General features: G+C 35.0%; 2 protein-coding genes and 1 non-coding gene across 3 annotated transcripts; 1 reads left to right on the top strand and 2 right to left on the bottom strand.

Moving 5' to 3' along the window:
* Positions 1-212: 212 nt before the first annotated feature.
* On the bottom strand, positions 213-7,339 carry LOC149419848 (solute carrier family 35 member F1-like). Its single transcript, XM_089637058.1, has 4 exons — positions 7,149-7,339; positions 6,427-6,794; positions 3,307-3,467; positions 213-747 (listed from the first exon to the last, which is right to left on the bottom strand). The coding sequence occupies exons 1-4, from the start codon at positions 7,198-7,200 to the stop codon at positions 612-614; spliced, it is 717 nt and encodes a 238-aa protein (XP_089493184.1). The 5' UTR covers positions 7,201-7,339; the 3' UTR covers positions 213-611.
* A 1,068-nt stretch (positions 7,340-8,407) lies between these two features.
* Positions 8,408-24,204, top strand: cathD (cathepsin D). The gene is made up of 8 exons (XM_089637339.1): positions 8,408-8,559; positions 9,807-9,936; positions 15,852-15,975; positions 16,688-16,806; positions 18,324-18,523; positions 20,259-20,415; positions 21,941-22,147; positions 23,605-24,204. Exons 1-8 carry the CDS (start codon positions 8,501-8,503, stop codon positions 23,764-23,766), a joined length of 1,158 nt encoding a protein of 385 aa, XP_089493465.1. The 5' UTR covers positions 8,408-8,500; the 3' UTR covers positions 23,767-24,204.
* On the bottom strand, positions 17,163-17,235 carry TRNAS-AGA (transfer RNA serine (anticodon AGA)). Its single transcript has one exon. It is a non-coding gene; the product is annotated as a tRNA-Ser (tRNA).
* Positions 24,205-24,592: the final 388 nt, after the last annotated feature.

The raw sequence follows: 24,592 nt of genomic DNA, 5'->3' as shown, positions 1-24,592 counted from the left end.
TGAGCTATCTTAAAACAGTTAGAATATCATCGCTGTGTTATGGTAAAAACTCTCAGAATACAAAACAATTCAATATATAAAATAAAAAAAATATTTTCGAAATACATAATTACATAGTAACTCTGATGTAATAAATTCATTGTAGTATAAAAAGTTAAATTGATGTACACAAAGTTAATTTGATATAAACAAGTTAAATTTATGTACCCAAAGTTAAATTGATATACAAATAGGTGCATTGATGTACCCAAGTTAAATTGATATACGCTAAGGTATATCAATTAATGTACGCAAAGTTAAAATTGCTATACAAAAAGGTAAATTCATGTACACAAAGTTAATTTGATATAAACAAGTAAAATTTATGTAAACAATGTTAAAATGTTTAATTTGAAATAAATAATACTAATTAGGCTATCGATCGAATATAATATGTATTATGAAGAGTGATGTCCATAATAATTTTTTTTAAACCTTTTTATTTATTTTCTCTAAACAAGGACGGTATACAAAATAAAATCAGGTATGCTTTGGATAAATTGTTTCTTAAGCCTAAATAATTGAGCCTTGTTACGAGTTTGTTTCACCTGCGTAATATCCAAGGGAGGTAATCAACACGCCCCATTGCCGTTGATGATGTAGTGGTTAGTGGGTAGTCCGAGGAATGAGGTAAAGGTGGTATCCCGGCTTAGGGGAGGTTCCAAGTTCTCCAGGGGAAGACAATCCAATTCAGGGACTATGTACTCTCTGGAAATGCAGAATACTATTTCAGAAACCTATCAAAAAACAGAAAATCTGTTTCTTTGTCCCACAACACTCTAACACCCGAATTGCTCTGGCGTCGCTTATACATTTTTTTTCCTGTAATTTTTAGGTCAATAATAACATTGCATTTATATAGCGCAGTTTAGTGTCATTTCATTTCAAATGCGCTTGTCAAAACAACTATCTTCAGATAGTGACGTCATTTCTATTTCGAAGTGTCTTTTTAACTGTCAAAAATTAAGACTATAATATCTGTAAATCATATATGTGTTGGTGAGAATGGCTATCATTGTCTAAGATTTGATTACAGTAGAACCTCATTAATTCGTAATCCACGGGACATCAAAAATCGAATTAACGAATTCCCACGTAATTCTAAATTTTATGAAAAAAAAAAAAGATTTCGAAAATTGAGTTTCTCGGCCGCCCCTTCAAATCCGGTTAGTATCTTAGGAATAAAATCGTAAAAATGCGATATATTTACGCGTAAATCGAGATTTCGCGGTCAATTTTCATCGCGGCCGGCCCTTTATTTTGAATATTTAAATTTAAATTCGTAAAAAAACGATATATTTCCGCTTAAATCGAGATTTCGCAGCCAATTTTCGTCGCGGCCGGCCATTTTTTTTTTAATATTTTAATTTAAATTCATAAAAAACTATATGTTTACACGTAAATCAAAAATTCGCAGCCGATTTCGAATTAACGAATTTCGAATTAAAAAACCAATTTGTATGAAAAAAAATTTCGGTGGATATTTTTTTGGCGAAAATTTCGATTTACTTTTTTTTCGAATTATCGGGGTTCGAATTATCGGGGTTTGAATTAACGGGGTTCTTCTGTATTCTACATTGTCAATGCTATTTCTGTATAGTCTATGTGATTCTTACCGCTTTCTGTTACTTGTTATATTATTGGACCAACTAGCCTAATAATGCCATTAGTATAAAGTCATAATTTACGCACACAATACAACCAATTCTGTAAAAATTTTAAGAACAAGTTACAGAATGCTCCACACAGGGGGCCCTGACGAAATGATTTCCCACAGGGCTTACTACGTCTATGGGAATGCTGTGTGGAGTCTTTTAAAAAAAGGGAAGGTGAGGAAGTTCTGGGAAGGAAAAGGGAATGAGGGGTGGGTAGGAATCTGGGGGTCAGTGTATCCAGAAGTGACAGACGTATGAATCCATCCCTCGTACTACGGTGCAAGGCGATGGGTCGAGAGAGTCCTGCTGGAGAGGTCAAAAGGTCTCCCTCAACCAGTGTCTCCTGATCCAGCCTGCCACGCAGAAAATGGGCAGATGCATTTTCCACCAAAACCTACAAAAACTTCACTCCATGAAGCTGGGCACCCCTGCTAAATCTTCAAACGTAGCGAACCACTCGGGGTGATCTATTCCAGAGGTGTTGGTTATCCAATAAATGGTTTCTGGCGTGGTGGTACCCAAATCCGCCTCCCAGATCTTACGATAGTATGTCTTTAAAGACAATTATTTGTGTCTAGTGGACAAGAAAACTTCCTCTAATACCCCTAGTACTAATGCTCTTGGCCAATGGGTTATTTTCACAAAACTTTTTCTAACACCCCTAGTACTAATGCTCTTGGCCAATGGGTTATTTTCACAAAACTTCTTCTAATACTCCTAGTACTAATGCTCTGGGCCAATGGGTTATTTTCACAAAACTTCTTCTAATACCCCTAGTTCTAATGCTCTGGGCCAATGGGTTATTTTCACAAAACTTCTTCTAATACCCCTAGTACTAATGCTCTTGGCCAATGGGTTATTTTCACAAACTATGAATACCGTTAAAAATGTGTCGAAGATAAAAGTTTATTCTACTGATTACGATTATCTTACTTAAATATCAATAAATATTTCCATTCATATTTATTGATATTAAAAACAATCTAAAACCTCACGTTCCGAAACGCTTCCAATTGCCTACAATGTCATCATAACATAGAAACCACCACTGGCTGGTAAGACGACTGTCACCAACGTTGCCCGGCGTCACGTCAAAGCCGACGAATTTATGAATAATAACAATCATGCCGTTTGGGTGGAAAATCTAAAATGGCACATTTTAAATCATTATAGAAAATTTATTCATCAACATAAAAATACCTATTATCGTAACTTTTTTCAAGAATAAAAAAAAAACCATGTAAATACTCTATTCTGCGTTGGCCATTTGATCTAGATGGATTTGGAAACTATCCCAGCTGGTATTTATTTATTAATTATCATAGCTCGTAAATGTAAATAATCACTCACGCAATAATCAACATTCAGCTGAACGCGTACTGCGACGGGGCCAACATGTGAACGCTTTTTAGCGGGTTGACTCCAAGACCCTTTGATGTGTGGACAAAACTGACAATAATCGGGTTGGCCAGCCAACGATGGCGGCCAACGGGTGCAAAAGGCTAAGTGGTCCTATACACTTTGGTCCAGTACATTTTCCCAACATGTACTAGGCGCATTACAATCTATTTACATTTAACAGAAGATTTTTTTTAAATATGTTTGTATTTACCTCGATATGGTATCCTGATTCATTGCATTATCATTAACATTAATTTGATTTATTTCAATAATTTGTGGTTCCACCAACACGCGGGGATTCCTTTTTCTTGCACTGAACATTATAACTCCAACCATGGCCAAGAAATATGACAAGAAATAAAGTCCGTGGAACTGCAAAATAAAATAAAATTTAATGTCATTAACATAAAACAAAATGTCATTAACATAATACAATTAAAATAATAATCCCAGACAAGAAAAGACAGGTATTTAGCATATATACAAGGGATAACCCAAAATTCTCTCCTGGAGGGGGCCCCCTTCTAGTTCAAACATATACCCACTAAGTGAGTTTTCTTTGAACCCTTCTGCATCAGAATACTAGCAGAAATTGTTGTAAGAGGCACCGGGGATTCAGATTTTTAAAAATCTATTTCAACAATCTTGCTGACAATTTTGCTGATTTTCACGAGAAATGTGCTGCAGTGAAATTTTGTTTCCCGAAGGGGGAAAAATATTTCTATAAATATCGCATCAAACGAAGTTAAAGGTGATTGAAAAATAAATACAAACACAATGTTTAATAAATAAATTTCCGTTACTTTCCCCTCATCTTAAATCATTTCCAAGAAAAACTGAATGAGACATTCCCCAGTATGATATGCCGGTATATGCATATATCGTCGCATTAATTCGTAGAATGCGTAACTCCCAAATGTAAAATTTTACAGGAGGCACAAAAAACCTCGTAGTGAAAAAAAATGAAAGACGGCTTATTCTTTTTATTTATGTTTCGAACATATAATATATTTGGAAATTTATTTTCAATCATTAAACTTTTGTAAGTTAAGGCTTTCTATTTCAAATCGGAGTTACGAAGTTTACGTAAAAACCGAGAATGGAGATACGCATTTTACAAAAGATACATACTTTTCTGCGAACAGTTTTATGAACAACCTAGCGGAAAATTTGGGAGATAGGAATTTTACATTTACAAAATAAAACACAACAATGTATGTGTATGTCGAGGCAGTCTATTTAGATGCATTTTAATGATTTTAATGATGCGGAAGGTTATCGTTAAAGGAGTGGTAATCCTTTTATAATGTCTGTTTTAAGTCTTGTAAATGCTGGTACTTTTCCTTCCTTAAGGGATTAAATCTGACTCTCAAGTGAAATCTTCAAACTCTGGAGATCATTACAGATTCGGCGACGGTTTTGTGCTGGGTGAGGTCTACACTGACCGGGAGTAGTCGTGTCAGAGATGATCGTTAAGTGACGCTTGGAGTTGATGAAGGAGATTGTAGAAGAATTTGATCTGACATTGTCGATCACCCTTGTTGTCCTGTAGAAATAAAACTGATGTACTTACTAGGGTTTGCAAGACCCGGGCAAAGAGTAGCCATGACAGGAAACGTTGTGAAAGAGACTCCTCAGAGTGTGAAGATAGGTGGGAGAGACTTGAAAGTGGAACTGGTGAGCAAACATGTGCTTTAAGCGTAGAAACTCTTCATACTCAGCATCACTTTGGAGTAAAGTGAACGCTTCATCTTGCCCCTGCTGGTCGATCCCGAGGCGAGAAGAAAGGACGTCGATAGATGCGTGCGTTCCTGCGTACAATGCAGGACAATTGACCCTCCACCATCATCCCATGAAGCGGGTAATCTTAATGTTGTGACAACCTGGAGTCGCTTGGCAGTTGATGTTACTCATTTCGGTAGGAAATGTTTACTCACATTTATCGATTGCGGTCCAAGTAGATTTGTCGTGTGGCGGGAAATCGAGTCAGATAATGCAGCTTCGATTATCAGACATTTGGAAGAAGTGTTTCGGGAAAGAGGCCCGCCCAAAGTAGTTCTCATGGACAATGGTACTGCATTTTGTTCCTACAGTGTTACAGATAAGTGTAAGAGATGGAATGTTCGTCAAAGATTTTGCGCGGCATACCGACCAGCTGGAAACGGTATAGTTGAACGACATCATCAAACAATAAAGAGAACTGCAGCCAGAAGTGGAAGCGATCCCCTGCAGGCAGTGTTTCGGTACAATCTCTGGCTGCAAAAAGTCAGGATGATCGAGGTATTGCGCTGTCTAGTATAGTTCACACTTCACACTCGTGGAGACACCCTTCTGCGCAAGTGAATATAGAAGAGGAAGTATTGACTGAGCTCTAAGTGGGCGATCTTCTTGCGGCTAAACCAGTAGATGGGAGATGCACATCGTGCATGGAAGGGTGACAGGACTTACTTCAGTCAACAACATCGAAGTAGATGGCATACCAAGACATGTGTTTGACCCGCGGAAGATGCCTGACAGAGAACGGACTGTGTCTGAGGAGAGACGAGATGGAATTGCCGCACGTTCCACCGTAAATATTTTGGGTTTGTTTGAAGAGGACAGTGAAGAACCGGATATGCATCAGGAGGAGATCCACTTGCAAAGAGATGGTGACCTTGAAGAAGAGATAATCACAGAACAAGGACCTATTAGGTATTTACGAAACCGCAGAGGCACATAAAACAAGAGAGCTACGGCAGAGCGTCACACGGTGCAGAAGACGTCAGTTTAGACTACAGATACAAAACACTATTCGTGACTTCACAATTAAAATTAAGGTTATAAAATGTTCAAAATTGATTAATCAACTTATCTCAGTTAATTTCACGGTAAAACTATTACACCGTAAATAAATTTCCTCAGTCAAAAACACAACAAGCGTGCACGGCTCACCGGCCAATACTGAATTAAGGAGTTACGAAGTATTCGCGAGTAAAAATGGCACCATAATTTTACGCAGTTTCCTAATTTGTGTTTATCTATAAGGTTAATTTTTTTTTAAATTTTCGAGTTTTACTAGTCGATGCGGGTCTAATTTTAACACCAGATGGCATTAAAAACGTATTTTCGAAAAATTTGGAGTTACGCAGTCTACGAATTAATGCGACGATATATTCCCTCACTTGCCTCTTGACATGACCCGACTAAAATATTTGATTCACTTGGTCAAGCAATATCTTCCTCGGGTGTCTTCCCCGACTTCTTTTAGCATTCGCTTGTTTATCCATTCATCCGCGCTACATGCCAAAACCATTTAATAGTCAGTAATATGGTAAATAATGAGAGCACAAACCTTAAACTGGAATAACAATATCCCTAGAATGAGTGTGTAGTAATCAGCAGATATAAAGGAGAGATGCAAACACACGGCTCCCGCATCCTTCAGCATGACCGCCATCAAAGTATGGAAGAAAAACTGCACCAGCGTGAAGCTGCCAAACTGTACCAGCATGTCTATATTGTACCAGTGAAATTTGTAAATATCATCGGATTCCATCACAAAGATCTGCACGCCAGAAACAATGGTACCAAAGAAGCCCAACATGGAGAGGTACTCCACGCAGGATTGCTTCTTGACTATGATTTCTTGCAGGACGGTGACAATGGCAAAGAGAAGGGATCCACCCAAGCATAGCATGTCACCAACCAGTTGATTTCGGCCTGTAATGTTAATCATACACCAAAAATATTTATGATGTTTTTAATACATAAAACCTAAATAAAAGTGTGCAATGATGTACAAATTAATTTTAAAGAAAAATCACAACTAATAGTTAACTAAGTTTAAATATAATTTTAGATTGGGGTGTTTTTTCTACTCCCTAAATAATAATTCCTGGGATGGCGAAAATTGTCAATGGAATCTAAATAGATCATTGATCTGTTTTAAAAACACAATCCCCTGCAGCATTTCCAATTACAGCTAGGTCGATTGCACAAACATATTTGTTGTTCTCACACGTAAAGTTTAGTAATTCAAGATTCATATACATATTTTAAGTATAAAAGCCTTACCATCAATTGGGGCTCCCTCCACATCAGCCCAAACAATACAACCAACAGCCATGAGCCCCGCAGTGGCGCCCCCTACATGAGTCACTCCGAGCCTCTGCCCCGCCAGGGCACCCCCCAGTAAGGCTACACCGACCCCACTGCAATCTAACAGCTGTCAGCTCACTATCGAAGTATACCTCTGCGATAACACAAGCAGGAAACTCGCCTCCACATCAAGTATCGAACAGAGCAGATACATCCATGGCCTCTTCCAGAACGGCCCTTTCAGACTCTTGCAAGCCAGAATAGGCATAAATATTATAACCAATGCGATGTAAGGAATTATCAACTGCGCCGTGGCGGGAAACTGCCATGTTGCACTTTGAAGCAGAGTACACAAAACACATTTCACACTTAGAAGCAGAGAGAGGGCTTGCCCAATTATTATAGAACGCCATACGTGCCTGCAAAAGAAAACAACATGACATGTATTCATATTTTTCTTTTTATGTACAATGAGTAGCATTTGAATGTAAATTGATAAGGAACTCACCAGTGGCCGAGCTCAGATAAATAGTTTTCCAACTTGTCACCGAAATTCATTTGTGGCTCCATCACGAATCCGTGAAAGGATAGTCGGACATTAAATTAAATTTGACGGATGTTACGATACATCAAACATTTCACTAGGAGAGCTTCACACCATAAACACTAGGGTATGTAATGAAGAACATTTCTATTGGGTACGCCCTCTCGTAAAATAGATGATAATATGCATATCCCAACCAAACAACAGTTCTTTTAAAACACAAATGGATACAGTTTTAGGTTTAAGCCAGCAAATGTCTACAAAATTGTTTTGTTATTATGATATTTAAATGAAATCGTTGGTGAAGCGAAAAAACTAAATTTTGACGTTTAGCTTCAAAAATTTCAGTCAATGATCTTGACATTAAACTTGGGTGTTGCCGTTCAAAAATTCTGTCCACACAAATAATTTTATAATCTTCTCTTCGGGATCATATTTTTTTATCTGTATGATGATGTTTGTATAAAGTCGTCGTTATTTTCGTATAACTTAATCACGTAACTTTCAAGAATCAGTGAATAAATAATATTTCTATTTTGTGCTATTTTTTATCAATTTATATTAGGTCGGCACCATCGAGAGCATGAAAAATTGTCTAGCCATATGACTTAATGTTGTAATTTTTACTACTGGCAGCACCGTGAAAACAAAGTAAGTATAGAAAAATAAAACATTGACAAATTGACGTCTACTTGCAGTGATGTTGCAGTGTCATCTCGCCGACAGTTTTCGTTTATTCGTATAACTGCGCGCTATTTATCACTGTTGTCTACAATTCGCAATCATGTTGCGGTTTTTATTAATTGCTGCTTTATTTGTAGCTGCTTCATGCGAATTCACAAGGTAAGAACATTTTAATCATTCATTGGCTTTGCTTACTTATAAGGTTTCCCTAAATTTTCTATAACTTTAACAATCAATATTACGGAATAATGATAAGGTACCTTGTGTGATAACGGACTCTATATGCTAATTGTCCATTTAGTATCATTCTACCATTGTGAAATAACTGAAATTCAGTTTGAATAATAAATGCGTAATATTTTTTTACTGATGACAGTCACGAGAAATGGTCCATTGTATAATGTTTCCGATATTTAAAAATTTTAAATATCGGAATTCCAGTTATTTGTTATTATCTACAAATCGATTCTAATTTTGTAGATAAATAGCTTGTTTACAGAAATCGTCATTGTAAATACTAAATTAAAAATGTTTTGTCAGTCATCCAAGTTTTTTGTGTAGGTAATTTTTGGATAGGGCCTGACACGCTTATTACGAATATTTTTTAGAAAAAAACTTTATATTCGCCTTAATTACTATAAAAGAACACTTTTTGCATTTCGGGCGGCGGAAAATTATGAATTTAAATTTTCAATTGCGTTAACCAAAATTCACTTCGCGAATCGATGCAGCGGCAATCAGCTGCCATTAGGTACGTCACTGTTATGTTGGTATCCCTGATACATTGATTTGTATCACAAACCATGTTACACAAACCTAGCGTAGCCGGTAAACTAGTTGAAAACTGGGATGTTTTTCTTGCCTTGACGCGAGCAGGCATTATTAAGGGGCACTTTCCTTTGTATCACAAACCATATTGAAGATAGCAACGGTCGTATTTAGCTCTTGTTTGCATCAGTGATACCAACATAACAGTGCGTTCCTAATGGCGTCGCGTTGTCGCCACATCGATTCGCGAAGTGAATTTTGGTTTTATGCAATTGAAAATCAAAATGCATAATTTTCCGCCGCCCGAAATGCAAAAAGTGTTATTTTATAGTAATTAAGGCGAATATAAAGTTTTTTTCTAAAAATTATTCGTAATAAGCGTGTCAGGCCCTATCCAAAATTTACCTTTGTGTATTATCTGGCTTTGTCTATTTGTAGATGAACAACATTTTATTACAAATATGTGTGGATTGTGTTCACTAACTAAATCCACTTGGTGACTTGATATAAACATTACATTCAATTCAACTCAATTTTTTTCAGGGAGAAAATCAAACAAACCATATTTCGTTACTAATCTGAAAAAAAATTTCATGCCCTTTTATTTTTGTGTATATTTTATGATTGTTTTTTCTCAGAGTACCGCTGTACAAAATTAAATCAGCCAGGCGTTCTTTGACTGAAGTAGGAACTGAGATCCACCAAGTGAAGCTGAGGTACTCTACATACGGAGGACCCACACCTGAGCCCCTATCCAATTATCTAGATGTAAGTTATGGCCAATTCAAATAAATAATATCCTCTAGTTTATTTTAGCACTGCTCTGATAATAAAACTAATAGTAATTTTTTTACTAAAATAGATTTATTCTTTCTACACACATTTTAAAGTACCTACTCTATCTTTACAAAAGCAAAAACGTAAGTAAAAAAGAATAATTCTTCAAATCTTAAATTGTTGTCAAATTTATATTTAAAACTATTTGTGCAAATTTTAAATGATGCATTCCAACATTTTTGGACAATTTATGGCATGTAAAAAAATATATTTGGGTTGCTATTTTTTTTTAAAACATTTTTCAGGTAGCTAGAGTACTTTACTAAGACAAATTGGTATTAGTTTTACTCTGGTAACATTGTTTCTTAGACAAATGTTTCATAAAGGAAATGAATATGTCGCACAAGATTTATCCACTTATCACTTTGCAGATAATGATCTATTGTTGTTCTCCATATAAGATCATCAAATACTTCTTGCCCACATTCAGATGTTATTGAAAATTCCCACCAGAAAAGCTTACAAAAAACATTTGTGGAGTAATTTTTCAAAGTGGCAAATTTTTTTGTAAAATAAGTCAAAAAGGAACTTTTAGAGTGTAACAGTATTTTGTCCGTTTTTATCAGATCAAGTTATTTTTTTGATTTGACATGTTAAAGTAAATTTAAACTTTATTATTAATCGAATCTACGATGGATGTCTTGGCACACTAGGTGTTAAAAATGGGATTTTTTTTCAGAAATTCCTTATGTGGCCTTATTCATCCAGCAAATAGCTCTTATGAGTTAGTTCAATTTGAAATAATAAGCATTGATCAATCAATTATAATATTACATCTAAAAGGGTATTATGAAATAATGTATTTTTTTTTATTTTAAATAAAATTAAAAAATATATTTATAAAGTTTCATGTTTTCAATAATTTAATATTAAAATATGAAACTTTATAAATATATTTTTTAATTTTATTTATAAAGTTTCATATTTTAATATTTAATTATTGAAAATAATATTATCGACTTTCAAACAAAAAATGTGAAACAGAAAAAGATTCAGTCACATCTAGGAATTGAACCCAGAACTTGTCGGAGAAGTACTCTGGCTATAGCTAATTCAACCGTGTCATTTTTAACTGTATCATACTACGACTCTGCTACCAACATTATCTTCATTTTCTTAATGCATATTTTTTGGTTGCTATCTTTGTGTACGATTGCAAGATTCTACAGTAGGATAGTAATTAGGATATTCTGTTTACAATGGTGTATTATTATATGGTATTACAATGGTGCTATTACATTATAATAGCATATTACTATATGGCATTCATTTAAAATTAAATTTTAATTTTTGACTCAGACCTGTTTGAAAAATCACTCTTCATTTGCAAGAACCATAAAACTTTTTGTAATATATATCATAAAAACTTATTAGTGTTATTTTCAAGTTTGTATCATTTAAGATATTCAATGAATTGAAATGATTGGATAACACAGTTCATTTAAGCTGTTAATACAATAAAAATATTAATAAAAAAAATAATAATAATAATGAAATGAAAAAAAAAATTCTTCAAACTCCTTCCTTTGTGTAATTAGTTACCTAACTAAGTGTTTGTTTGTTAATTTATAGGTTGCTTTGGGTCAACCACATTATCAGTCATTACTGACTCCTATTTCCACTAAAGTACAATCACTGTTTCCACCAGAACTTATTATATTACACTGGCTAAACTGGAGTGACTTGCCACCCAATTTATGCCGGTTGGTATAAATTTCACAGAATCTGTATGGAGAATTCCATTATTTTTTTTAAGTAGGTTTAATATTTTGTTTAATTTTAAATCTTTTAATATTTCTTATTATTTATTTTTAAATGAGAGCATAACTAGTTTTTTATAATAATAGATAATATGTCATAGCTAAGCCAATTCCACATTATGTATTCATGTGTTCTATTTCTATGTCAAAGTTAAAGCAATTTCTATTTGCATACCAAATCAGTTATTCACCAATTTCTAACATGTGAATATCAAGTATTTTATTTGAACAAACCTCAATACTCCCGAATGAGGTCATGGAAGACGGATTCGATGCCTATTGTGCCTGGTTCACACTCAGCCATTGCTACTGCTGTATTCGCATAGTACTGATGTATTTCAATATTATCCAAATTATCCAAAATACTTCTGTGTTCATTCATGACAGGAGCATGGCCAGTCCGAGTCATGTATTCATACACTTGCGCTGCCCACTTTGATGTTCTCTTCCCTGCTTACTGCCACGGAAGTGCGCTGAATGTAAACCAGGCATAACAGTCTAATATCTAATATATCTTAAAATCTTAAATCCACATTCAGAATGTAAATTATTGTTATCTGTATGCCTTGTTGTTTCTTTTAAGTCTCGTACCATTGTAAAAAATTGTAACCATGTACCAGAACCTTGAAAAACTTGACTTATTACCGTGGAATTTGTTTGGCTAAAACTGTCTTAAACCTGGATCTCGAGGCCGGCTTTATCACACCAATGTTGAACGGGCGTCTAAGAATCTAATAATTAAAAGAAGGTAGCGGTAGGGGGTTCAGAAATCCCAGGGAAGATATAACTTTACCTACTTCATCAAAATTCTGCTTTAACCTTCCAGCGGGCGCGCTGTCGTAAAATTTACGACAAACGCGCCTTATCGCTTCCCCCACTCTTGCGACTTAGTTGTAAGCATCGAGCTTTGCTAGAGTCAAATCAAATGTCAAACATTTACCACAAGATATAAATGCTTTTCTCAAAGTGAATTACGGTAGGGCAGTTGAACCGATAACAGAAGAAGAAAACAGAAGCTTTCCAAAACGCGGTGTTTGTCGGTTATGTGAACTGGATAAGAAAAGATCCTCAGCATCAATGAAGTGTTGCCGTTGCCAGTCCATTACATGCAAGAACCATTCTTCAGTTGAGGTGGTTTGTAACAATTGTAAGGATGAGAATATTGATTCTGACTAAATAGGTCGATAAAATATTTTATTTTGAAATATTAACATGTTTCAAGTGTTGCTTCGTTTTTTTTAAGAAAGTCAAATATATTTTTTTTAAGTACTGCCTATTATGATTTTTCATAACCTTATAGAAATTCCCTAACGTTTGTATAAAGAAAACACCACTTACATGGAGAAAACTTGATGACGTAAAATTTACGACAAGCGCCCGCTCAAGGGAAATTTCTCAACGCGCCCGCTGGAAGGTTAAGGTGTGGGAAAGAGGGATGGGCGTTGTTTTTCGAAATCACATGTAGGTAAAGTATGCAAAATTTCAACAATCTCAAAATTAAACTGTAGATTTGTATAAAAACAAAGCCACGCCGCCACATACAATTTTTATAATTTTATATTTTAACGCCCGAGAAATACTTAACGCAATATATCTGCACCAGAATGAGATACAGAGTCGATGTAATGTAGTTTTTTTAACAGTAACATTATGGTATACATTAGTGAATGGTAACAGTAACATTATGGTATACATTAGTGAATGGTAACAGTAACATTATGGTACACATTAGTGAATGGTAACAGTAACATTATGGTATACATTAGTGAATGGTAACAGTAACATTATGGTATACATTAGTGAATGGTAACAGTAACATTATGGTATACATTAGTGAATGGTAACAGTAACATTATGGTATACATTAGTGAATGGTAACAGTAACATTATGGTATACATTAGTGAATGGTAACAGTAACATTATGGTATACATTAGTGAATGGTAACAGTAACATTATGGTATACATTAGTGAATGGTGGAAGAAGTCGGAGACGCCCAAGAAAGTCATCAACAATAGCGAATCTTTACAGGCTCCACTAGTATATTATACATATAGATAGAAGATTTTTTCATCTTTCATTTATGATAATACATTATAGCAGCGCAATATCTTTATCAATGTACTATTGCAATGAATTTTGTATCTACCACATTTTACTTGAAATCACCAGTCAATAATATTTACATACATATGTCAGTTGTGTTTTAACCTTTTGAACGCGTTAATTTGCTCCGTTTTATCTATACCCGTACGCGGTACATATTTTCAAATACCTATGCATGCAATTAAATGTCAAATTATAGCATTCTGGCATGATTTATTGGACTATATAGACAGAACAGATTATTCTCCACAATATGAAAACAAATCCTCGTGTGTCAACACTCTTAAATGTTTATAAAAACAAAAACATAAAATTTCATACAAAGACGTACCGTATCTTTTGAATGTGGTCCCGCCATTCACTCGGCGTCATAAATAAACCACTCTCGGTGTGTGTATACTTAGGCCACTGTGTTTATAGACACAAGTGGGACACCATGATCACTTATCATTCTTAGTTATGAAAAGTTGTGAATGACAAACTAGTACTAACGCCATCCGTTGACAAAAATGTAAACTAAAGGACTAAAAGGCGCGAAGAGGCGCACTTGGTTATCGATCTTTTTTTATGAAATACAATTTTATTTTTGAGAAATTCTTGTAGATGTCAGCATCGTGATAGTTCTACAAATGTCCAAGTGAGCAAGAAATACATTTATGACGAAAGAGAGCGGGAATATCGGCCGTCAAAGTTGCCGTATCAACTGTTGATACAGCCGCGTGTGAGTATAGACTTTTTGCCGTAACAACAGTTGATACGGCCGCGTGCAAAGAGTTAATAACAATTAATAATTGGGGTCACATACAGATAGCTTTATCAATAATTCAAATTAGGTGTGTAAATCTTTTGACTATTATAATATAATGACGAAGTTGTAATAATAAAAATGTCAAACAGTAAAATTCTATCTGTGGGTCAGTCTACAGATCTCTTTTTATTACTCACCAAATGATTGTGGGTAATAATTGAATCATTGACCGTGGATAACTACTATAATGCGTCATAAATGAATGTTAGATTTTATTCCATTTTTTGTTAATTCTAAAATCAACTCTACATATTATTCGGCAGTCAAATACTAAAACACATACATTGTGTCAAAACAAATACTAAAACTCATACATTGTGTCAAAATACAATGTATATATATGTACCCAACAGGCCTCCATTGATATGCTTGGTGTAACTATAAGTGACCAGCTCAGGTACGGGGGCTCCATCGAAGCCAGATTATGTTTGCCTCTCACAAGCTGGGCTGGGCGTACAGTACAGTACAGTACGGTACAGGGCCTGCATATACTTTTAATAGTACACAACTGCTAACCTGGTACAAATTGCAAGTTCGCCTCATGGTTGAAATTGGCAGACACCTCTGGTCTGGAGCCCTAAAATACCTGAAATAAAAAACCCTTGACTCAGTGCAGAAACGGGTGGTGCGTTTGATAGATTTTCTGCTGTCTTTGTTCTACTGGTATTTCAATGGAAAACTGGCGTCATTGATTCTTCCGACACCGGTTCACAGTCAGGAAACACGATAAACGCACGCACAACATTTGTGCTCAGTTGATATTTGTCACATGAGAATGGGTCGTTTCAACGACTCGTTCTTGAATTTAACAGCTCGGCTGTGGAACTGTTTGCCGGCCTCTGTGTTTCCTCACTCCAACATGGGTCTCATCAAGACCCAGGTTTGCTCCCTCCTTTCCCACTACACTGCATACCTAAAGATGACATAGGCCCTGAGGGAAATTATTTTCCTGGAGGCCTCCTGCGTGGAGTTAATGTAAAAATAAAATTCTGAAAAACCATTAAAACACAACGCTGCAACTCGCAACTAATGGGTGCAAAGTCATTTAATTATCAATTGTGTATGATTCCTCTTTTTTCCAACCACTGATAACTCAGAAGCGCCAATCTAATCATTTAATTTGTATCATGATAATTTACTTGATAAAAACCTGTGTTATATTCTTTGCTTAGGCCCAGTACTTCGGACCCATCACCATTGGGAACCCCCCGCAAAGTTTCAAGGTAGTTTTCGACACGGGATCATCCAACTTGTGGATTCCTTCCAAGAGCTGCCATTACACAAACATTGCTTGCTGTAAGTACCCATAACTGATCTTTTATGGCAGAAATTGGCATTAGGCCCAGGAAACTTGGCATCCTACATGACTACACCTTAAAACTTAATAGCAACATGAATGAAAATCGTAATTATTGCATTCTTGAAACGGTTCATTAAAAACTTTTTGTTTCAACATCTACATTATCAACGTCGTCGACTTGCAAAATTTTTCGGAAATCTGTAGATGTCACGAAAACTGTTCAGAAAACTTATTTTTTTTACTGTATCAGAGACTATCACAAATTTCCAGATCAGGTTTTGCAAGTCAATGACTCGTATAATTCATTAATTTCCAATTTTAATTTATTATTTTATCATTTTTTCTGTAGAATTAACAAAATGAATCTTTTCGAATACCGTACTATGTATTTACAATAAATTCATTGTTTTTTTTTGTTTCCTTGACATCAATATGAAACCAACAATAAAAATAAATGTTTTGAATAATAATAATTTTTTAATATTAAGTTTTGTGATGATCAAGAAAAAACTGAGAAATGAGAATGAATCATGATTTTATTGTTATTTTACTGTTTTATGCTGATAATAATAATGTGTTTACTAAGAAATGTTAAATCGATTAGTCACAAGTGAAACAAAAAGCGCTTCTGTGATTTCATGTTCAACTCTTTGGTCAGTTTTTAAAATTCCATGTAAATATAAAAAGTAACAACATCATTTTTTGCAGTGCTTCACAACAAATATGACAGCTCTAAGTCGTCGAGCTACAAGAAGAATGGAACTGATTTTGCCATTCAGTATGGTTCTGGGAGTTTATCTGGATATCTTTCCACAGATACCGTCAATGTAAGGCATATTTATTATACGTTTTTAAAATATTACAAAATGATTTAACTTAAAATAAAAGGTATTAGCTTCTTCCTGACATCACGAAGCTTGCGATGCACGATCTAGACCAGGGGTCGGCAGACTGCGGCTTTTTGCATAGGCTTTTGCGACTCTTCAGATATCAACTCCAATTTAACCTTCATTCAACCAGCCTTATGAGATTGGTCGGCTCATTAGTTTACAGAACTTGTTCATGTAAAATGATAATTTACAAGTTATTTATCTAAGCGACCGTTTATTTCTTTATTTTATAAGCAATAATTATTAGCCTGAAACACTCATCCACATTGAAAAATCTCCTGATAAAAGATACATGACGCCAACGGGACTTGAACCCGTGTCCTTTCGATTTCTGGTCGACAGCTCTGACCACTGAGCTATGGCGGCTTATCTCTTATCCGCGAAATAATTCAATATATACTAGTGTTTCATTCAACAATTACTGCTTGTTACATTTTTTCACCTGAAAAATAAAGTTGGTTGTTTTCAGGTGAAAAAATGTAACAAGCAGTAATTGTTGAATGAAACACTAGTATATATTGAATTATTTCGCGGATAAGAGATAAGCCGCCATAGCTCAGTGGTCAGAGCTGTCAACAGAGTTGAGACAGAGCTGTGGCTGAGTGTTTCAGGCTAATAATTATTGCTTATAAAATAATTGTTACCCTTTGTGCTATGCATAAAAAATATTGTCTTAAACATTAGTTTACCAAAAAAATAATAGTTTAATTCTTTGTTGCAATTCCAGTTATTTGTATAAGGAATAAAGTGAAATCAACAATTGTGGAGCATATTTGAAGCCATTACATATTACGTACTTCCTCTTTCATCTCCTTCCCTCTTCCCTCAGCCTCACAACATACCCCATAGTCTCACTGGCTACAGACAGTTGGGACTCTTGTGCGGTTTCACATAATTTTTTTTTAAACATATATATTAGTTACTTCTCACTATCTTAACAGCTCAGTTTTGTAAAATCTATGACCGGATTTCAGTTTGGTAAAAAAACACTGGTTAGTACGCTACTTAAGCAATGCATCACAATATCTGGACTAATTACAATGGTGACCGGATAAATCATCAAAATGACAATTCATCACATCTTTAAAAAGTTATATAAAGTCATGGAAAGTGATAAAACAAAAACTTTATTAACTGGGTTAAGTAGGTTAGGTTGGGTTAAAAAAAATTATTTTTTCATCGTTTTTAATGACTTTATATCACTTTTTAAAAGTGTATAGAATAGTCACTGTGTTGAGTTATCATGGAACTAATTACAATCCGTACATTTTCTATGGAAATAGATAGTTTAGAAACACACTTGTCACACGCAATGCAAATCCACATTTCTATCGCCGCGTCGATCTGGACTGTCAAGATTGGCGTGGGACGTGTAAGGTGGAGGGGGTATAGTCACTCTTTAAGCCTATTATGTAAAATAGAATTAACTTATGTGTTTGAAACTTTTTTTTCAGGTTGGAGGACTTGACGTAAAGGACCAGACTTTTGCCGAGGCAATGAGCGAACCGGGACTGGCTTTTGTGGCTGCCAAGTTCGATGGTATCCTCGGAATGGCCTACAGCACCATATCTGTTGATGGAGTGCTGCCCGTGTTCGACAACATGTTCAAGCAAGGTCTCGTCTCACAAAACATCTTCTCTTTCTACTTGAGCAGGTAACATATAATATCACCACAGACATAGGAATTAATAGACGAGAAGATAATGGCGAGGGGTAAAATCAACTGTTGAAGAACGAAGGGGGTAAAGCTGACTGTGATTCGTCAATAAATCAATCTGACAGTAAATAGGCATCTCGCATTATAATATCACCATTTAGTTCTTAAAAGTAAAATCTGCTTTTGAATGAATAGACATTTTTACATGGGAGCGCAAATTACTCGCCACGTTATGAACTAATTTGCGAAGTCCAAATTCAGCAAAGTAAATTTCTTCTGTTTGCAGAGTCGTAGTTAGTTTCAGAGTATTTAGTTAAGACAATTTTACAAATGTTTCATAATTTACTTACCCTAGTAAACAACGATGAGCACACTTGAGAATCGCTACATTGTGATGTGATAGTATATGTTTCTAAAACTGATCCATATAATACGGTGTGAATAAGCTTAAAATAAAGTAAAATAATGCTTACTTATGGAATGTAATACGACAATTGGGTTTATTCTCTTTTTCACATCTAATTTTACAAGTTTTCATATCACAAGTCAACATTTTGCCGTGTTATTTCGTAAAATGAACCGATGATGCCTCGACCATAGTTCGCACAAGAATGATGACGTCACGTTTTCAAATTTCACTTGAGGCCATACGCGAGCCCAGCCGGCTCCAATGGAACCGGTATGGGGAGTGGGGATAATACACTTTTAATCACTTAGGGCAGGTCTACTAATATTCATATGTCTATGAATATCACATAATTTCTACATATTAATTTTTTTTCTTGTATCCACGATTAGATGTCTTAATTTGCTCAAAGTGGTCGAGGGGTAAAGCTCTCGACTAACAATCCAGAGGATGCTCCTGATGAAGAAAACCTCCGTCATTTCATTTATTTGCACTAAACACTGCAAAATAATTATCAGTATTAATTAACTATTTTATCTTATCTCAACTAGGTGCAATGAAACAAAAGGGAACCAAATGATGTTTTCGCATACAACTTGGTTCCCTTTTGCTTAAAATCATCTAACTGAAATGACTGGATCATAGATATTGGAAACAAACTATGACCAAAATGCACGAACTATCAAAGCATCAGAGCCAATGAAAGTTATGCTTTTGGAACCCTCTACTAGACCCCGTATCCATCACACCAGAACAAATCAATGTCACATAAAAAATATTCCAAGTTATAAAACCACATTCGGACAATGAAACTACATACTTTATTTTTAAACTAAACTCCATAACATCCTTCCCCCAGATATGAAATGAGTAGAAAAGTTTAATGAGTACAAGTTTTAGAAAAGAATTAGTCTGGCTGAAAGAGGTCAATGAAATAACCTTAACCGCTCGAGCGATGGGCGTTCTGTTTTCAATTTGGCCATTTGATTTAATTAATATCATTCTTCAAAATATTAATGTGGTAACATATATGAACTTCTTACTGCGGTTTAAAGCCAGTTTCATAGAAGTTTACATTTTAATTCTTCTATGGTTAACTTCTGATTTGAATATAAAGCATGGTGTTTTCTCTTTCTAACGTCGTTTAGATCATATTTTTAACCCTGACATAGGAAAAGTAGACAACGATTTCTAAGAGACCATATGAGCTGTTCCCAAAAGCGAACAAATTAACCTAAGAGGTGAAAGTAGGCGGAGAATTTTCTAAAGTTATAGTGAAGTATGCAATCACTTTTAATAACAGTACATACATATTTTGTCTTGTAGAGATGCCAATGCGAAACAGGGAGGAGAAATCATCTTGGGGGGTTCCGACCCCGCCCACTACAAGGGAGACTTCACATACGTCCCTGTGGACAAGCAAACCTATTGGCAGTTCAAGATGGACCAGGTTACTGTTGGAAATAGCACTTTCTGCAAATCCGTAAGTATCCTTCATTCAACATATTTGTGTACTTTATTTTAGTATTTTTTTTTTATAAATTTAATTTAGATTAAATTTGATAATATTATTATTAAGTTATGCAAGTGTTTTAGTTTTTTATTATTGTGACAGCTGTTTCGGCTTACAAGGCCATTTTCAAACTGTGGTTAGTCCACATTGAGACGACGTATTTATTCTATTTCAAATGTAAATTTTGAAGGTGCATACATTGATTTATTACTGGTTAAACTGATGACATGATCTATTGTTGGTTAAACCAATCTATGTTTTCCCCTCTTAAAGAGTTCTTAATTATTTACTAATGACTTTATTGCTATGAATTATTTGGGTGCATTATACTGCTTGGGTTTTGTGAAAATACTGAGAAGTGGTGAGTAAATTATTTTCCGTACTTTATTAATTAGTGTTAAATTTGGGTCATTCGTTCGTTTATTGATTTCTAATTGTTAAAGTAAATTTAATCTAATGCCCTTTTTTTCTATATGCAATGGTTTAGGACCCTTGTTGTTAAGTGGGGTATGATTATTCACCAAGAGGTGTTCTGCGAATTTTGAGGATGTGTTTTTATTAAATCAATGTATGCACCTTCAAAATTTACATTTGAAATAGTATAAATACGTCGTCTCAATGTGGACTAACCACAGTTTGAAAATGGCCTTGTAAGCCGAAACAGCTGTCACAATAATAAAAAACTAAAACACTTGCAGAACTTAATAATAATATTATCAAATTTAATCTAAATTAAATTTATAAAAAAAAATTAAATGGAGTTCTACGAATTAAACACAAAAACAATAAATAATTTATTTTAGTAGTTATTATAATAACTCTCACAGAGAGTGGTAAGAATAATAGGAAACAGTATGTATGCATCTGCAGATTCTCTGCATTCTCTGTAGTACCGCAGGAATTTTAATTGATGACATTCAAGAATGCATCAAATATGCCTGCTTTTTGCTGATGATCACAAATTACTTAGGAGGATTTGTGATTGGCGAGATTGTGACAAATTACAAATAGATTTAAATTATATTTTATCGTGGGCTGATGAAAACAAATTATTTTTTTAATACAAAAAAAAGTGTCACTGTGTCATATAGAAGTTTGAGAAAGCATGTTTGTTTCAATAGTCACAAGTAAAATCCATCAAGGACCTGGGGGCAGTTGATCCCAAACTTGAAACCCAACAGTTATAGTATTTTACAATGTGTAGTGAAATATGTCCTTATATATATCCTTATCATGGAATCCCATCAGAGTCCAGACTCAAGCATCCCAGCATACTGGAGAAAGTTGTTGCCCTGTTAAACTAACAAAAATTATTGTATATAACCCTAAAGTTTAAGTTTAGACTTACGGAATTCAATATGCTTTATGGTATGTGTGGGATTGCACAAACCTCCTCACATTCCAGAACAAACCCTTACTATGTATTATGTATTTGTTATCTCCTTATATCTTTATTAATAAATATAAATGGATATATGTTAATATTATTTGTTAGGGATGCGAGGCTATTGCCGATACTGGAACCTCACTCATTGCCGGGCCAGTGTCAGAGGTAGAAGCCCTGAATAGAGCCATCGGAGCCACTCCCATCATGGCCGGAGAGTACATGGTGGACTGCAGCCTCATCCCCAAGCTTCCCATCATCCAGTTCACCATCGGTGGCAAGGACTTCTCCCTGACTGGACAGGACTACGTTCTAAGGGTAATTTATTCATTTTTTGATACACTCATCTCTCTGAGATCATGCCAAATATATCAACATTCAAAATGAAAGTAAAACCCCAAGGATTCGCTTACTAGCGCTAGTTTCAAGTCAACAATAATTTTCCACTAACCAAGGCTTTTTTTTACAAACACTAAGATTATCTTATCTATGTTTTTGATCTATCCAAGCCGCATCATCTTCTTCTGCTGAACAGTTCTCAAGGCCTAATCTTTGGTGAGATGCTGTTTGGATATACAGAAGATATTTCCAAGGAAGGAAATAAGTGAGCCTAGGTCTTAGTGTGAGCCACCTTGCAGGAAGGGGGAAGCAAAAAATTATTCTATTCAAAAGTTTTCTTAGAAAATATGTAAACCGATTTGTGTTGCAAAACTGTTGGTTGACTATTATTATTATTTTTTTTTAAAGATAAATATTCCCGGGTTACGAATAACCTGACAATATTTGAAAATCTCCTACTGCCACCACAGTAAGCGGAAAATGTTGCTTGTGTTGTGATGGAGGGCTTAGCTGAGGAATTGAACACACTATGCCTGGGTGGGACCCAAACGCGGTGTCAACTCAGCCACCGACCGGTCGCGAATAAACCTAATAAAACCAGCTATCAGTTTTATTAGGTTTATTCGCTTAATTTGATGTCGATCACATTCTTATTCACAATGTAAGAATATAATTAATTAATCTATGAAAATAAAAACTTGCTCACCACATGCAGTAAAGTTCCCAAAAACCAATGACCAAATAAAATACCTAAGAGGCAAAAACTAACTCGCCGAGAGGTTAATAGACAGGAAAATCTATTACCGGAATGCATGTTTTTGCATAGTCCGTTATACACGGTGTCCGGAAACTCGTAGTACAAGCGGGAAACTGGAGAATCTACACCACATGGGGAACCCAAATAAACATAAAGTTTTTTGATTTGAGCTTTTTCACAAAAAAATTTAAAAAAAAACAAAAAAAATATTTTTCGGCTATTTTAGGGTTAAAGTTTTTTCTGGTGTTTAGGGTTGAACAACAGATGTTTTAACCCTGCAGAGCAGAAATATTTTATGATTACACCGGATTAAATGAAGGGTGATTTCAAAATAATGCTTCAAATCCGAGTTTCTTCATTTGTTTTACTTTCAAATAGTTTTAATTAGTTGGGTACTTCAGTAATAATTTATAAGAATTTGATTAAAAAAAAAAAAAAAAAAAAAATCAACTTCTAACTCGATTTACTCGATAACGAAAGCTCAAATCAAAAAAATATATACTACAAAATCGACTCCAAATGTGATGTAGATTCACCAGTTTCCCGCTTGTACTACGAGTTTCCGGACACCCTGTATAGGGCTCCTGAACAAAGGTATCTACTAAACTCAAGAGAATGTATGATTTTCAAGTGTCAGCAATATGTATAAAGTATACTTTATCTATTTATTTATTTCCAGCTTTCCTCATTCGGAAAGACAATCTGTTTGTCTGGATTCATGGGGATCGACATCCCCCCCCCTCACGGCCCCCTGTGGATCTTGGGAGATGTATTCATCGGAAGGTACTACACAGAATTCGACATGCAGAACAACCGCGTTGGGTTTGCCGAAGCTGCCTAAGGTGTTCCTTCGAAATTATTTTTTCAGTCACAAACTCTCTGCCTATAATGCCAGACTATGTTCTGAGATTACAAGAGATTGCTTTAATGATTAGCCAGTAACCAATCCTATGTATTGAAAAATATACTAGAATGATAAATTTATATTTCAGCTGTATTTTCTGACTTAGATTTTGTATGAATGGAAAATAGACTGTACTTGTTCGTAGATTATTTGTAATAACGTTGATAAAATTACTTTCTGTAATTATTTCTTGATCAAAAAGCGGAAAACAATAAATTAATTGACTTTGTTAGCAGCGTCCAGTCTAGTGTAAATGTGTTAATGTGCCGTGCCAATCACAGCAAGCAATAAATGTAACGCCCCTTATATTTCACCAGTACGCGACATTAGGATCCAATTTAGTTGATTTCCAAATAAAGACTTATTAAATCCAAATCAGTGTACATATTACTTTTTTGGTTCCTTTCCTATCCATCAACGTGCCCTCCATACAGGGTGTTTGGAGGTAAAGTGCACAAACTTCGGGAGGTGATTCTGCATGATGTTACAAGTATAAAGATAAATAACTTTTTTCGAAATTTAATCTTCCGTACAAGCAATTCAACTTTTTTACCTGAAAACGTTGGAATTTCAAAAATAAGTTATTTATCTTTTTTATTTCTACCATCATCACCTCCTGAAGTTTGTGCACTTTACCCCCGGGACATCCTGTAAAATAAAGAACACAAGAAATGCAATGTTGGCAATGACGTGGCAATACTTCTTAGTCTTTATTTGCTATTGTCTCACTAACTCAAACTCCACCCTCCCAAACATCCCCCAA

The sequence above is a fragment of the Hesperophylax consimilis genome, chromosome 11 (assembly GCF_061612785.1).
Source record: "Hesperophylax consimilis isolate HC1 chromosome 11, BYU_Hcon_1.0, whole genome shotgun sequence".
In the NCBI taxonomy this organism is placed as follows: Eukaryota; Metazoa; Arthropoda; class Insecta; order Trichoptera; family Limnephilidae; genus Hesperophylax; species Hesperophylax consimilis.
This window is presented reverse-complemented; position numbering and strand designations above follow the sequence as displayed.

Bases quoted from the DNA above. Each gene is read 5' to 3' on its own strand.
- LOC149419848 (XM_089637058.1), bottom strand. From the start codon at position 7,200: ATGGCTGTTGGTTGTATTGTTTGGGCTGATGTGGAGGGAGCCCCAATT. The intron at 6,795-7,148 runs GTAAGGCTTTTA...TTAACATTACAG, and splicing joins GGAGGGAGCCCCAATTGATG to GCCGAAATCAACTGGTTGGT. The intron at 748-3,306 runs GTAAATACAAAC...CTGCATTTCCAG, and splicing joins AATCAGGATACCATATCGAG to AGAGTACATAGTCCCTGAAT.
- cathD (XM_089637339.1), top strand. From the start codon at position 8,501: ATGTTGCGGTTTTTATTAATTGCTGCTTTATTTGTAGCTGCTTCATGC. The intron at 8,560-9,806 runs GTAAGAACATTT...GTTTTTTCTCAG, and splicing joins GCTTCATGCGAATTCACAAG to AGTACCGCTGTACAAAATTA. The intron at 15,976-16,687 runs GTAAGTACCCAT...CATTTTTTGCAG, and splicing joins TTACACAAACATTGCTTGCT to TGCTTCACAACAAATATGAC.